Source organism: Eriocheir sinensis, chromosome 59 (assembly GCF_024679095.1).
Source record: "Eriocheir sinensis breed Jianghai 21 chromosome 59, ASM2467909v1, whole genome shotgun sequence".
NCBI lineage: Eukaryota > Metazoa > Arthropoda > Malacostraca > Decapoda > Varunidae > Eriocheir > Eriocheir sinensis.
The window spans coordinates 1,299,009-1,315,002 of NC_066567.1; the positions used below are offsets into that span (position 1 = coordinate 1,299,009).

General features: G+C 42.3%; 1 protein-coding gene and 2 long non-coding RNA genes across 5 annotated transcripts; 1 reads left to right on the forward strand and 2 right to left on the reverse strand.

Moving 5' to 3' along the window:
• Nucleotides 1-1,393: 1,393 nt before the first annotated feature.
• On the reverse strand, nt 1,394-1,977 carry LOC126985304 (uncharacterized). The gene is made up of 2 exons (XR_007738480.1): nt 1,829-1,977; nt 1,394-1,704 (listed from the first exon to the last, which is right to left on the reverse strand). It is a non-coding gene; the product is annotated as an uncharacterized LOC126985304 (long non-coding RNA).
• A 509-nt stretch (nt 1,978-2,486) lies between these two features.
• LOC126985303 (uncharacterized) lies at nt 2,487-3,650 on the forward strand. Its single transcript, XR_007738479.1, has 3 exons — nt 2,487-2,630; nt 2,707-3,358; nt 3,505-3,650. It is a non-coding gene; the product is annotated as an uncharacterized LOC126985303 (long non-coding RNA).
• LOC126985302 (transmembrane protein 161B-like) lies at nt 3,609-15,401 on the reverse strand. Of its 3 annotated transcripts, none has more exons than XR_007738478.1 (12): nt 15,339-15,401; nt 13,010-13,113; nt 12,336-12,633; nt 11,881-11,960; nt 11,227-11,442; nt 8,896-9,012; nt 8,236-8,376; nt 7,288-7,462; nt 6,534-6,630; nt 6,266-6,435; nt 5,162-5,764; nt 3,609-4,864 (listed from the first exon to the last, which is right to left on the reverse strand). XR_007738478.1 is itself a non-coding variant. In XM_050840011.1 (11 exons), the coding sequence occupies exons 1-11, from the start codon at nt 15,339-15,341 to the stop codon at nt 5,645-5,647; spliced, it is 1,521 nt and encodes a 506-aa protein (XP_050695968.1). In that variant the 5' UTR covers nt 15,342-15,401; the 3' UTR covers nt 3,609-5,644. The 3 variants fall into 3 exon arrangements, 1 of the variants encoding a protein (XP_050695968.1); XR_007738477.1 differs by having other exon boundaries at nt 3,609-5,014; nt 5,145-5,764; XM_050840011.1 differs by having other exon boundaries at nt 3,609-5,764.
• Nucleotides 15,402-15,994: the final 593 nt, after the last annotated feature.

A 15,994-nucleotide genomic window follows, 5' to 3' on the forward strand; every position in this document is an offset into this window, starting at 1 on the left:
TATGTGAGCTTGCATGCCTGACAGAATGATGTGGGTGTTTTTTTAAGTTCATGATACAGAAGAAAGGTCAAACTCCTTCTGGAAATGCCCCAAACTCCTCCGAAAGCCCTGTCAAATATGAGCTTGCATGCCTGACAGAATGACATGGGTGTTTTTTTAAGTTCATGATACAGAAGAAAGGTCAAACTCCTTCTGGAAATGCCCCAAACTCCTCCGAAAGCCCTGTCAAATATGAGCTTGCATGCCTGACAGAATGACATGGGTGTTTTTTTAAGTTCATGGTACAGAAGAAAGGTCAAACTCCTTCTGGAAATGCCCCAAACTCCTCTGAAAGCCCTGTCAAATATGAGCTTGCATGCCTGACAGAATGATGTGGGTGTTTTTTTAAGTTCATGATACAGAAGAAAGGTCAAACTACTTCTGGAAATGCCCCAAACTCCTACGAAAGCCTTGTCAAATATGAGCTTGCATGCCTAACACAATGACGTGGTTTTTTTTTAAAGTTCATGATACCGAAGAAAGGTCAAACTACTCCTGGAAATGCCCCAAACTCCTACGAAAGCCTTGTCAAATATGTGAGCTTGTGTGCCTAAAGAAAGGTCAAACTACTCCTGGAAATGCCCCAGACTCTTCCGAAAGCCCTGTCAAATATGAGCTTGCATGCCTGACAGAATGATGTGGGTGTTTTTTTAAGTTCATGATACAGAAGAAAGGTCAAACTCCTTCTGGAAATGCCCCAGACTCTTCCGAAAGCCCTGTCAAATATGAGCTTGCATGCCTGACAGAATGACATGGGTGTTTTTTTAAGTTCATGGTACAGAAGAAAGGTCAAACTCCTTCTGGAAATGCCCCAAACCCCTATGAAAGCCTTGTCAAATATGTGAGCTTGCGTGCCTGACAGAATGAATTTTTTTTTAAGTTCATGGTATAGAAGAAAGGTCAAACTCCTTCTGGAAATGCCCCAAACTCCTACGAAAGCCTTGTCAAATATGAGCTTGCATGCCTGACAGAATGACGTGGGTGTTTTTTTAAGTTCATGGTACAGAAGAAAGGTCAAACTCCTTCTGGAAATGCCCCAAACTCCTCCGAAAGCCCTGTCAAATATGTGAGCTTGCATCCCTGACAGAATGACGTGGGTGTTTTTTTAAGTTCATGGTACAGAAGAAAGGTCAAACTACTTCTGGAAATGCCCCAAACTCCTCTGAAAGCCCTGTCAAATATGAGCTTGCATGCCTGACAGAATGATGTGGGTGTTTTTTTAAGTTCATGGTACAGAAGAAAGGTCAAACTCCTTCTGGAAATGCCCCAAACCCCTATGAAAGCCCTGTCAAATATGAGCTTGGATGCCTAACAGAATGACGTATATTAAGGTTTTCCAACAAAGTATCTTAAGAACAGTCTATGTACATTTTATTTCGTCCACAACCGACAGTTCAGCGTGAGTCCTGTATAAATATATCTGTCTTATGATGTCTTTGTATATTAGTAATTGCACCTTACGAATGACGGACAGAATTATCGAATGTTTAAATAAGTTCCGAGGTTTAATTTAGTCGACGAACGGCTCGGTTCATTAACTTATTAGTAAAGTTAGTAGCAAAATGTCTTCTTATAATTTTCCTTCTCTACTTTTCCTACACTTTTATTTCCTCCATGGTGTGTTCTTCAGCATCTCAGTAAATTAACTTATATATCATCAATAAGCTTAGCAGTACAATGTCTTCTTATACTTGTTCTTTCTCTCTTTTCCTCTCCTTTTTACACTTTTATTTCTGTTATGGTGTGTCCTTCAGCATCTCAGTAAATTAACTTATATATCATCAATAACCTTAGCAGTACAAAGTCTTCTTATACTTGTTCTTTCTCTCTTTTCCTCTCCTTTTTACACTTTTATTTCTGTTATGGTGTGTCCTTCAGCATCTCAGTAAATTAACTTATATATCATCAATAAGCTTAGCAGTACAATGTCTTCTTATACTTGTTCTTTCTCTCTTCTCCTCTACTTTTTACACTTTTATTTCTGTTATGGTGTGTCCTTCAGCATCTCAGTAAATTAACTTATATATCATCAATAAGCTTAGTAGTACAATGTCTTCTTATACTTTTCCTTCTTTCTATCCTTTCCTCTACTTTTCTCACTTTTATTTCTTCCTTGGCATGTCCTACACCTCTCCTCACGCCCCATAACTCTTACAAGGAGACTTTCAACACCCTAAACCTCTGTATCATCACAAGCTTGTCTCTCATAGTTTCACGTTAAGTAGCAGCAAGATCATTTCTCAACTTGTAGCACTAATTAAACTCCATATTTTAAAATGTATCAGCCCTTAGAGCGTATCCCCCCTTTCCTACTCCTGTTTCTCCCTCAGCTCCTCCTTCCTAACCATCCCCTCCATCTTCATTACACAAGAATGATCCGGCGAAAATAATAATAACAACAATGGTCAGTACATGGGACACTCCAGGCATGGCAACACGGGTAACATGTATTAGTGGCATTGGTAGGTTGGTAACACTGCATGAATCAATTAACCAAAGCTGTGAAAAAGGACGTTATAGAAATTATCCGAGGGTATGCGAATGTGGCTTCTCGGCTGTACGCACACACACACACATGTATAAGCCAGCAGGTACACACACACACACACACACAAATATACACCAGCAGGTACACACACACACACAAACACTCATATAAGCCAGCAGGTACACACACACACACACACACACACATATACACCAGCAGGTACACACACACACACAAACACTCATATAAGCCAGCAGGTACACACACACTCACACACACAAACATACACTCACATACTTGGAGTTCAGTGGTCAATGCGTTCAGCCGACAACTAGTCACTCTAATAATTACGTATCGGAAACAATAATCCTACGAGACACGGACGAGTGGTATTCCCTTCTGAACATCACCACTAATTACGTCCCGCTACGGTTGGGGTCCAGCCTCAAGAATAAACAGAATGAAGACAAAAACTCGTATCTACGGCAAGTATATTATGCGTCAGTTTCACTCCACACAAAAATTAGATAAAAAAATGATGAAATGACCTCACAACATGTCACCTATGCCATGTAACACCTCCAGGATAATCTATAAGGCGTTACGTAAGCTCGGTAAAAACTGTGGACCATATTTCTAAACGTCTCGGTCTCCATTATGACTTTTTTCCAAGACCACAGGGAAGGTTAGCTGGGTTTTCATGGGTGTTTTTTTACGTTCGAGATGCAGAGGCCGTGTCAAACTCTCACTGACATCACAAAACAGTCCATGAAGAGTTGGTTAAACTTATTGTGCTTCCATTATGTTTCTTTTTCCAAGGCCACAGGGAAGGTTAGCTGGGTTTTCATGGGTGTTTTTTTACGTTCGAGATGCAGAGGCCATGTCAAACTCTCACTGACATCACAAAACAGTCCATGAAGAGTTGGTTAAACTTATTGTGCTTCCATTATGTTTCTTTTTCCAAGGCCACAGGGAAGGTTTGCTGGGTTTTCATGGGTGTTTTTTTATGTTCGAGATGCAGAGGTCATGTCAAACTCTCACTGACATCACAAAACAGTCCATGAAGAGTTGGTTAAACATATTGTGCTTCCATTATGTTTCTTTTTCCAAGGCCACAGGGAAGGTTAGCTGGGTTTTCATGGGTGTTTTTTTACGTTCGAGATGCAGAGGTCATGTCAAACTCTCACTGACATCACAAAACAGTCCATGAAGAGTTGGTTAAACTTATTGTGCTTCCATTATGTTTCTTTTTCCAAGGCCACAGGGAAGGTTAGCCGGTATTTCATGGGTGTTTTTTACTTTTGAGATTCAGAGGTCATGTCAAACCATCACCAGGGTCACAAAACAGCCCATGAAAAGCCCGGCAACGTCTACTACAAGAGGCTTTTCGAACTGGTGAACCGAGGGACCGATACGTTTGAAAATACGCACTGGTAAGTCTTTAAAACGGAACACACGCATGGTCCAATAGAGAAGCTTTAGTCTCTCCCACTGAAGTCCTTTGAGCGTAAAATATCTTGTGCTTGACTTAACGTTGGCGAAAGGTGAACTTGACTTAACATTTGTGAGCAGTGAGTAGCGGGCTCTTTTTTCTCTACACCCTTTTTGTTGCCCTTGAGTCATCTCCTATGCTATTAAAAAACAATAAAACAAACGACAACAACAAAAAAAAACACATCTTACAACCCTGGCTGGAGGAAGTGGTCCCCTTAAGTACATATTGATACATACATATTTAGTTTCTCGACTTGTAAGATTTTTCTCGTGGTTCAAATACACACATTTTAGAACGCTGTGTGATTTTACAATATACTAAATGTCCTGTGCTGCTCGTGTAATCCCCTTTTGTCTAATATATATATCTCCCCTTCTATATATATATGTGCTTGATACAGTCATTTGCTTGTCATTTTTCTTATTTTTCTTTTCTTTCTATATGAACACCTCCTCTTCCTTTTCATTCTAGTTGTTATTCATCCTGTTTCTGTAATGTTCCTCTTCTTTTACATATATTTCTCCTTTCTGTACCTACTTTTTTTTTATGCCTGATACACACATTCTAATTTGTTTGCGATTTCTCTGTTCTTTCCACACAAACACCTCGTCCAGTGAGGGTTCCAGAGTCATTACTTTACATCAATTTCCCTCACTCTCACATGAACGGAAATCACTACAGCTTCTTTTAATTGCCTGATACATACTCTCATTTGTTTGCAATTTCTCTATTCTTTCTATACAAACACCTCCTCCACTTAGCATTCCAGAGTTATCATTTTACAGTAATTTCTCTCACTCTTACCAGAACGGAAATCACTATAACTTCCCTCAATTGCGTACCTACTTCTTGTTTTATGCTTGATACACACATTCTCATTTGTTTGCGATTTCTCTATTCTTCCCATACAAACGCCTCCTCCACTTAGCGTTCAAGAGTTATCATTTTACAGTAATTTCTCTCACTCTTACCAGAACGGAAATCACTACAGCCTGATACATACTCTCATTTGTTTGCAATTTCTCTATTCTTCCCATACAAACGCCTCATCCACTTAGCGTTCCGGAGTTATCATTTTACATTAATTTCTCTCACTCTTACCAGAACGGAAATCACTATAACTTCCCTCAATTGCGTACCTACTTCTTGTTTTATGCTTGATACACACATTCTCATTTGTTTGCGATTTCTCTATTCTTTCCATACAAACGCCTCGTCCACTTAGCGTTCCAGAGTTATCATTTTACAGTAGTTTCTCTCACTCGTACATGAACAGAATCGCCGCAACAAACAAGAATCCTGCGAGACGTCACCCCTTGGCCGTCACAACACAAGGGTCACACCAAACAAATACACATAAAACCTCATAAATAAACTCGGCTAAAAGACAGAATTTTACGAACATCCACATTCGGATAGGGAAAATGCACAAGCCATCCGACAAAAACGGAAAACGGACTGGTCGGCGGATGAAGAGACGAGACATATGGATGGTCAGTGCGAGGGGTGGGTCACGATCTCACAACCCGACACGTGACCCTCTCCCTTTGTTTACACTTGGCACATTTTCCTCTAGGTTACAACTCCAGCCCACTATCCCTTGTCCTACCATGCTGGGCCCACTATGCCTTGGTGAAGTAGGACTGGTAGGCGACCCCGAAGGTACCCGATAGGAACCAGGAGAAAACGCACCACCATGTCGTGAAGCCCAGAACGCCTCGGTAGAACTCGGTGGTGAAGACCTATTGGGGGGGAAGAGTTATGGGGTGAGAAGCGTCCTCTCTCGCTCGACAACTTAAGTTCATATTTTAACCCGGTAGCTGCGGGGATCATGTTTCTTAAAGGCCCCTCGAAGCGAGAATGATGAGAAAAGATCATCACTCACACGAATCATTTTATAATATATATCAACGTATTTGTGATCAGTTTATGCATCATTTATTTTTATGGGGTTTATAGCATGGTAAAATTTTGGCCCGTCGCTGGTACACGGTAAAGCCACAAATTTGGCCCGTCACTCCTACCAGGTTAAGCATCTCTGGAGCCCACTAATACAACTTCCCAAGGCCACAGGGAGGATTAACTGGGTTTCCATGGGTTACTCTCCTGTTCAAGGCATAGAGGTCGTGTAAAACTATCACCAGGGTCACAAAACAGCATATGAGAATCCCAGGAGAGGCTTTTCAAATATGACTTTTAGCCTCCTCTGTCTCCCCTCGTCACTATCATCTGTCCTAACTCACCTTCTTCAGCTCCTCCAGGCCTAAGGTGAGGATACGCGTGGCCTCCATAACCGTCTCGGCATCCTGAAGGGCCGGGAGTGGGGCCGAGTCAGTGTCGTCTTCAGGGGTGAGGCCACACTCCCCGGGGGTAGACTGTCCCCCGCCGAGCAGTGCCGCCCAGCTTAAGCCACCTGGGGAAGACGTGTAAGTAGTGATTGATTAACAACTACAAATACAGTGGCCACCTTCTCCCTCCATTGTGCCTGAGTGAGCCTTGTGTCATCCTTACCGAGTGTCTTGAACATGAGGGAGAGGAAGAGGCACAGGATGATGGGAGCCACGTACTGCAGGGTCACCACACACAGGTAGTAGAACACACTGGCTATCTGCAGGGTGGAAACGGTGACTGTATAGCATGTAATGAGGTGGACTGGTACGGTATATATACAGAGGATTGAGAGACAGCACGGAACACATACTCTCTGATGCATGACACACATTGCAAGCTTGACTATGGGACATTTTGAGCTTGGTTTTAGGACGAGATATATGAGACGTTACGAGCTGGATCCAATCTCACAAAAAACATAAAAGAGGAAGAAAAATAAGAAGTGTGTGTTCAGCAAAAAAAGAACAAACTCGACAGATAAGGAGCATTTCAATTGTTCTTTCTTTAACCCTTTTTCAATACATATAAAAAAGGAGATTCAACTATAGATAGGCCCTGCGTACGACCACTAGGCAATCATATACACACAACCACTTTCAAAATATAAGAAAAAGGAAGAAAGAAAGGCGAATGGGAGAATGGGAAGAAAGAAACAAGAAAGAAAGAAAAGAATCAGAAAACATTTACATTTACCGCAACCAAGACGCCTCTCCGTCCGAAACTGCCTACTCTTTCATCTTTTATGGGAGCGGCAAGTAGCGGGCTTTTTCTTTTCTCAGGCTTTTTATTGCCCTCGAGCCGTTTTCTTTGACGTAAAAAATAAATAAATAAATAAAAATAAATAAAAATTCCCGTCAACACTAAGCACACTAACCTTCTTCTGCAGGTCCTTGTTCGAGATGCGGCCGGACTCCTTCTTCTGCGCCTCTATCTTCTCATAGGCCAGGTTGAGGTACGACTGGAGGTAGTACGGCATGAGTCCCAGCCGCACCGCACTCACCGTCAGCACCAGGACGATCCGCAGGGTGTCGAAGGTCTCGGAACCCATGCTGTTTGGGGGCGAAGGAAGGGGGTGAGGATGAAGGATAGGGAAGGTTAACTAAAGAAGAAGGAGAATGATGAAGGAGGGGAAGGAAGATGAGGGTTACGAAAGAAGATAAGAGAGAAGGATAAGGAAGATAAGGGTGAAGGAAGGAGCATAGGAAGAAGGATAAGGAGGAAGGAGAATGATGAAGGAGGGGAAGGAAGATGAGGGTTAAGAAAGAAGATAAGAGAGAAGGATAAGGAAGATAAGGGTTAAGGAAGGAGCATAGGAAGAAGGATAAGGAGGAAGGAGAATGATGAAGGAGGGGAAGGAAGATGAGGGTTAAGAAAGAAGATAAGAGAGAAGGATAAGGAAGATAAGGGTTAAGGAAGAAGCATAGGAAGAAGGATAAGGAGGAAGGAGAATGATGAAGGAGGGGAAGGAAGATGAGGGTTAAGAAAGAAGATAAGAGAGAAGGATAAGGAAGATAAGGGTTAAGGAAGGAGCATAGGAGGAAGGATAAGGAGGATAAGGGTAGGAAATAATGAGGTATAAGGAGGAGAAGGGAAAAATACTTGACCTCCGTTTTCTTTTTAACCGACATATAAAAAAAATGGGAAGATGAAATTCACAAATGGGGAAACTTAGCAGATTTTTCTTTCTTCCTATCAATCAAAACATAACAAAACATAACAAAACGTAAGATAACATTCACAAAGAGCTATTCAACGTGTCTCTCTCTCGACTATCACTGTATCTTAACCCGTGTTCTTGAGGGATTGGTAAACGGCTACGCACAGTGGGAAGGAGCGTCCGGGCAGGGTGTACTCGGTGAGGTAGCGTCTGGACACGGGTCGTATCCACATGGTAACCAGGAGGAGCGGGGCCAGGAAGCTGATGTGGAAGAGTGCGCGGAGAACCTTGCTTTCCGTGCAGTACCTGAAGAAGGGGAAGGAGGGAGGATGACTAAAGGAGACCATGGATAAGGGAACTTGGTCTAATTGTTTTTACGGTAAGGACGAGAAAGCAGATGAAAAGAGAAGAGAAAATGAGACCATGGATAAGGGAACTTGGTCTAATTGTTTTTATGGTAAGGACGAGAAAGCAGATGAAAAGAGAAGAGAAAATGAGACCATGGATAAGGGAGCTCGGTCTAATTGTTTTTACGGTAAGGACGAGAAAGCAGATGAAAAGAGAAGAGAAAATGAGACCATGGATAAGGGAGCTCGGTCTAATTGTTTTTATGGTAAGGACGAGAAAGCAGATGAAAAGAGAAGAGAAAATGAGACCATGGATAAGGGAGCTCGGTCTAATTGTTTTTATGGTAAGGACGAGAAAGCAGATGAAAAGAGAAGAGAAAATGAGACCATGGATAAGGGAACTCGGTCTAATTGTTTTATGGTAAAGACGAGAAAGTAGGAGATGAAAGGAGAAGAGAAAATGGGAACTCTGTCTTACTTGAGGGAGTCCCAGTGCATCTTCCCGAGCCTGAGTCCCGGGAACGTGAAGAAGGCGCCGATGATAGCACACACCACCGCCAGACTAAGCTTGAATGTCACCTTGGAGGCCGGACCGCTGAGAGGGAAGACAAGTTGAAAATAGCAAAACCTCAACATCTGCGGATTTTAGGCACCAGACACACCCATGGATGTTGTCAGTCTGTGGTGATGTATACAAACAACAACACTACAACACTACATAACAAGCGCAGCCATTAACATAGAAACTCCTCAAGAATTTGGCTTTTACATGACCATTGTTGGTATTGTAAGACATTTTCGTATCTCATATCAGCAATTTCTAAACAAACAGTGGATCAATTGGGTTCAAATGTGTGTTTCTTAAGGGTCACGGTACAGAGGAAGGGTCAAACTACCACCAGGGTCTTAGAGCTACCCCTGGAAATGCCCCAAACTCCTATGAAAACCTTGTCAAATGTGTGTTTCTTTAGATTCAGGGTACAGAGGAAGGGTCAAACTACCACCAGGGTCTTAGAGCTACCCCTGGAAATGCCCCAAACTCCTATGAAAACCTTGTCAAATATGTGTTTCTTTAGGTTCGCAGTACAGTGGAAGGGTCAAACTACCACCAGGGTCGTAGATCTACCCCTGAAAATACCCCAAACTCCTACGAAAACCTTGTCAAATGTGTGTTTCTTTAGGTTCATGGTACAGAGAAAGGGTCAAACTACCACCAGGGTCTTAGAACTACCCCTGGAAATGCCCCAAACTCCTACGAAAACCTGGTCAAATGTGTGTTTCTTTAGGTTCATGGCGCAGAAGAAGGGTCAAACTACCACCAGGGTCATAGATCTACCCCTGAAAATGCCCCAAACTCATACGAAAACCTTGTCAAATGTGTGTTTCTTTAGGTTCATGGTACAGAGGAAGGGTCAAACTACCACCAGGGTCATAGATCTACCCCTGAAAATACCCCAAACTCCTATGAAAACCTTGTCAAATGTGTGTTTCTTTAGGCTCATGGCGCAGAAGAACGATCAAACTACCACCAGGGTCATAGATCTACCCCTGGAAATGCCCCAAACTCCTATGAAAACCTTGTCAAATATGTGTTTCTTCAGGTTTGCGGTACAGTGGAAGGGTCCAACTACCACCAGGGTCTTAGAACTACCCCTGGAAATGCCCAAAACTCCTACGAAAACCTTGTCAAATGCGTGTTTCTTTAGGTTCATGGCGCAGAAGAATGATCAAACTACCACCAGGGTCATAGATCTACCCCTGGAAATCCCCCAAACTCCTATGAAAACCTTGTCAAATATGTGTTTCTTTAGGTTCATGGTACAGAGAAAGGGTCAACCTACCACCAGGGTCATGAAACTACTCCTGGAAATGCCCCAAACTCCTACGAAAACCTTGTCAAATATGTGTTTCTTTAGGTTCGCAGTACAGAGGAAGGATCACACTACCACCAGGGTCATAGATCTACCCCTGGAAATGCCCCAAACTCATACGAAAACCTTGTCAAATGTGTGTTTCTTTAGGTTCAGGGTACAGAGGAAGGGTCAAACTACCACCAGGGTCATAGATCTACCCCTGGAAATGCCCAAAACTCCTATGAAAACCTTGTCAAATGTGTGTTTCTTTAGGTTCATGGTGCAGAAGAAGGGTCAAACTACCACCAGGGTCTTAGAACTACCCCTGGAAGTCCCCCAAACTCCTATGAAAACCTTGTCAAATGTGTGTTTCTTTAGGTTCATGGCGCAGAGGAAGGGTCCAACTACCACCAGGGTCTTAGAGCTACTACTGGAAATCCCCCAAACTCCTATGAAAACCTTGTCAAATATGTGTTTCTTCAGGTTTGCGGTACAGTGGAAGGGTCCAACTACCACCAGGGTCGTAGATCTACCCCTGAAAATGCCCCAAACTCCTACGAAAACCTTGTCAAATGGGTGTTTCTTTAGGTTCATGGCGCAGAAGAACGATCAAACTACCACCAGGGTCATAGATCTACCCCTGGAAATGCCCCAAAACTCCTACGAAAACCTTGTCAAATATGTGATTCTTTAGGTTCATGGCGCAGAAGAAGGGTCAAACTACCACCAGGGTCTTAGAGCTACCCCTGGAAATCCCCCAAACTCCTACGAAAACCTTGTCAAATGTGTGTTTCTTTAGGCTCATGGCACAGAAGAACGATCAAACTACCACCAGGGTTGTAGATCTACCCCTGAAAATGCCCCAAACTCCTAAGAAAACCTTGCAAAATACGTGAACTTGGGCGACGAAATATTGATACGGCCCTATACCTCAAATAACTCCAGCTTTTACTCACTCGGACGGCAACCCCTGAGCTTTGAGGAAGGCCGCAGCGCTAGCATTGAAGGAGGAGTACGCCAGGTCCAGTCCCAACTCCAGCTTACTCTCGTCCAGAATCAGCATCCCCAGGGCTATGAGGAGGTAGGTGAAGAAGGACAGCACCACCATCGCCTTCTCCCCGCCTGAGTCCTCCCCTCGGAAGTACAGCATTGCCAGTGTAAACATGATCTTCCTGAGAGTGGAGTCAAGGGAAATGATGGTGGATGGTGGTATTTTTTTTTTTTTAAGCAAAGGAGATGGTTCAAGGGCAACAAAATGACTGCAGAGGGGGGAAAAAAAAAGAGAGAAAAAAAAGCCCGCTACTCACAAATATAGTTGATAATTGATAGTATAGTTGATTTATGTACTTTTTTTTGTTTACAATGTGAGTTAAGGGTTATCCTATGTAGTTTTCTTCTCCCTACTACTTTTTCTACTTCTACTACTACTACTATTGCTATTACTACTATTATTAATCCTTCTGCTACCCCCATTCACCTTCTCCTCCTCCTTCTTACACAAAACGATAGTGAGAATTTTCTACTACTACTACTACTACTACTAATCCTTCTGTTATCCCATTCACCCTCTCCTTCTCCCTCCTCCTCCTCCTTCTTAGACCAAAGGATACAGTGAGAACCCAACCGCCAGCAGACACCACAGCATGCTAAGGTTGACCTCGGCCTTGGGGGGAGCCACGGCCATCAGCACCTAAGACAAAAACGGTTGATGGAAAAGAAATATGGTTGAGACAAATGGATAACAAGAGCTTATTTTTATACATCATTTTTCATTTATTTATTTATTTTTGGCTGAATTGAGTGCTGAATGTAATGCTGGGAACAGGCTACCAGACCCCTCCTCTCTCTCTCTCTCTCTCTCTCTCTCTCTCTCTCAATATGAATCGAATGGGTTTAGTGGCAGCTTTCCTTGGAGTTACTGATTCAAAAAGAGTATTAAAGAGTATGATAGAGGAGAATGAGGATAATGAAGATGAGGTGTGAGGGTATAAGAGTGATGAGGAGAATGCTGAAGAGGAAAACGGAGAATGCTGAAGAGGAAAGAGAGAATGCTGAAGACTCGCACCTCTGTGATGATGTAGACCAGCACAGCACACAGCGAGAAGTCAAGAAGCCACTGGTACTCCGAGTAGAACCTCAGCTGAACCACCTCCCCGGGGCCTAGGCGGGAGGTGTCCAGGCTCAGTTCAAGGTTCCGAGGCACGGTGAACGCTGCGTCCTCCTCCGCACCTCCGCTGTTCCCTCCTGACCCTCCTCCTTTTCCACCTCCTTTTCCGCCGCCTTTTCCTTTCTTGGTCTTCTCCTTGGGCACTCCCGCTATGCTACGTAACTCCTCGTCCGTTGGGTGGAGGTAGTAAACAAGCCTGGGAAGGGGAGGGAGAAATACAGAGAGGTAAGGGTTAAGATAAGTTATGTTAATGCACTGATATCTTGTCCCTTAAAATGCACTGATATTTTGTCCCTTAATTGATCACCTGGTTTTGCTATGCATCGGTAGGATTCATGCGTTTGTGTCTGCTCTTTTACTCTTCATGATTCTCAACTCATTCATACTCTTTCTCTTCTTCCTCATACTCTTCATCACTCTTTCATACTCACACCTATTCCCTACCATTCTATTCTCATTCATACTTTCTCTTCTTCATCACCCTTTTACTCGTCATCATTCTCATCTCATTCATACTCATATTTTTCATCACACTTTCCGAATCCGTCACCCTAAGGAAAGCCGTCACTCACCCCGTCCCGCAGAGCAGCCAGCGCGCCAGGGAGTAGTGCGGCGTGATGCGGGAGAGGACGCTGGCCATCACCATCGTCACAACCAGCTGGACGCCGAACACCGCCTGCCGGGAAAGACAGCACCATTTTTTATTTTTTATTTTTTTTTACAAGGGCACAAAAAAAGTAAACAATAATAAAAAAAGCCCACTATTCGCTGCTCAAAAAAAGAATCTAAAGAGGTGGGCGAAAGAGAGGTCAATTACCTTTATGAAATAAGGTTATGATTTCGCCTGCGACCGACACAATATGTACCAACGTTTATTAGGTTCGTCAGTATTATTATATGTATTTTTAAGTTTCCGACGCTTATAACAGACTAAGTTCCCCCCCAATTAGTCCGTTATATTGAGGGTTTACCGTACTAATAAATAACATACGCTCACCCTGACGTCGCCAGAGGAGGCTACGCTATCGTGAATATTATCCCCTATTTTCAACAATAAATAGTCCTTGAATTGGATTTTGAAAGCGTTTCCATGATTGTTGAACGTTTGCAGAGAAGATATATGAAGAGCTAGTCATGTTTCATAAGGTAGGGAATGAAATACTGGCATGGTACTAAAATGAATCTTTACACTTAACTTTTTATGAGTATTTACTGATAAACGAACAACAAATCGCAAAACTACGAGGAAGAAAATAATAAAATCCTCGATATATCAGCCCCTGGTGTGTCGGGTGTGATTCTAGAGTTTTAACACACGTTTTGCTCAAGATGCTGGTGTCAAACTTCACTATTTATGAGTATTTACTGATAAATAAACAAAAAATCGCTGAACTACGAGGAAGAAAATAATAAAATCCTCGATATATCAGCCCCTGGTGTGTCGGGTGTGATTCTAGAGTTTTAACACACGTTTTGCTCAAGATGCTGGTGTCAAACTTCACTATTTATGAGTATTTACTGATAAATAAACAAAAAATCGCTGAACTACGAGGAAGAAAATAAAATCCTCAATATATCAGCCCCTGGTGTGTTGGGTGTGATTCTGGAGTTTTATCACATGCTTTGCCTAAGATGCTGGTGTCAAACTTCACTATTTATGAGTATTTACTGATAAATGAACAACAAATCGCAAAACTACGAGGAAGAAAATAATAAAATCCTCGATATATCAGCCCCTGGTGTGTCGGGTGTGATTCTAGAGTTTTATCATGCGTTTTGCCTATGATGCTGGTGTCAAACTTCACTATTTATGAGTATTTACTGATAAATGAACAACAAATCGCTGAACTACGAGGAAGAAAATAATAAAATCCTCGATATATCAGCCCCTGGTGTGTTGGGTGTGATTCTGGAGTTTTATCACATGCTTTGCCTAAGATGCTGGTGTCAAACTTCACTATTTATGAGTATTTACTGATAAATGAACAACAAATCGCAAAACTACGAGGAAGAAAATAATAAAATCCTCGATATATCAGCCCCTGGTGTGTCGGGTGTGATTCTAGAGTTTTAACACACGTTTTGCTCAAGATGCTGGTGTCAAGCTTCACTATTTATGAGTATTTACTGATAAATGAACAAAAAATCGCTGAACTACGAGGAAGAAAATAATAAAATCCTCGATATATCAGCCCCTGGTGTGTCGGGTGTGATTCTAGAGTTTTAACACACGTTTTGCTCAAGATGCTGGTGTCAAGCTTCACTATTTATGAGTATTTACTGATAAATGAACAAAAAAAATCGCTAAACTACGAGGAAGAAAATAATAAAATCCTCGATATATCAGCCCCTGGTGTGTCGGGTGTGATTCTAGAGTTTTAACACACGTTTTGCTCAAGATGCTGGTGTCAAACTTTACTTTTATGGGTATTGTGGGTTAGGAAAGAACATGTTACTGATAAATGAACAATAAATCGGTAAACTAAAAGGAAGAAAATAATAAAATCCTCGATATATCAGCCCCTGGTGTGTTGGGTGTGATTCTGGAGTTTTATCACATGCTTTGCCTAAGATGCTGGTGTCAAACTTCACTTTTATGGGTATTGTGGGTTAGGAAAGAACATATTACTGATAAATGAACAATAAATCAGTAAACTAAAAGGAAGAAAATAATAAAATGCTCGAAAAATCAGCCCCTCGTGTTGGGTGTGATTCTATAGTTTTAACACACGCTTTGCCCGAGACGCCGGTGTCAAACTTCACTTTTTATCAGTTAATATCTCTAGTATATAGCTAATTGGCTTCATTAAACTTATTGCGGCCAGAAATATATGTAATTAGACCAGAAGAGAGGCTGTAGGGGGTATAATCGCATAAAACAACAACGCTAATATAGTTTACCATGATTGCCGTCTGCTTCTATTTTGATCCTTCAGGCTGTGACATCGAGATCAGGTTCAGGCTAATATGTCAGTGTTTATAACGGGCTAACAATTAAATGGGACACTTTTATCTTCTTAAATATCTGTGTACCTCATTCATGGTCTTTGTAAATATTTCTTCCTCGTGTATTAAAGTTAAAAGCACTTGACCTGCACCTCCTCCCTCTAAACCACCACCATCACATCATTCTCGACCTCCACTTTTTTCTCTCCCTTAACCCACAATCTTTTTAACCTCCATAATCTATTCCTCGACCTCCTCTTCATACCCTAGACTCTTCACTCCTGCTCCTTCTCAACCCTTTTTTAATACTTGGAATATCTAAAGTTTTGAGACCCATTGAGGTACAGCAATCCTTAGCTGGCATTAGATTACTGAATGAAACTTTTGATGAGATGTGATAAAGCCTCAAATATAACAATGAAACGCCAGAATTTTCCTCTTTACTACACTCCCACACGACCACAGCCTGTAACAAAACACACGAGAAATCAATCCAGACAAGGAAAGGTTTTGGTGGCGCCAGGGATTGAACCCGCGACCAGAGAAACGGGCGAGCCACTCCTTAACCAGTCGGCCAAAGAGGCGCCCCCCTCGAAGAGTGAGCTACGGGA

Excerpts from the sequence above, each read along its gene's own strand:
- LOC126985302 (XM_050840011.1), bottom strand. Across the intron at positions 6,436-6,533 it reads CCTCATGTTCAAGACACTCG|GTGGCTTAAGCTGGGCGGCA; the intron begins GTAAGGATGACA and ends CGTCTTCCCCAG. Across the intron at positions 5,765-6,265 it reads GCCTGGAGGAGCTGAAGAAG|GTCTTCACCACCGAGTTCTA; the intron begins GTGAGTTAGGAC and ends CCCCCCCAATAG.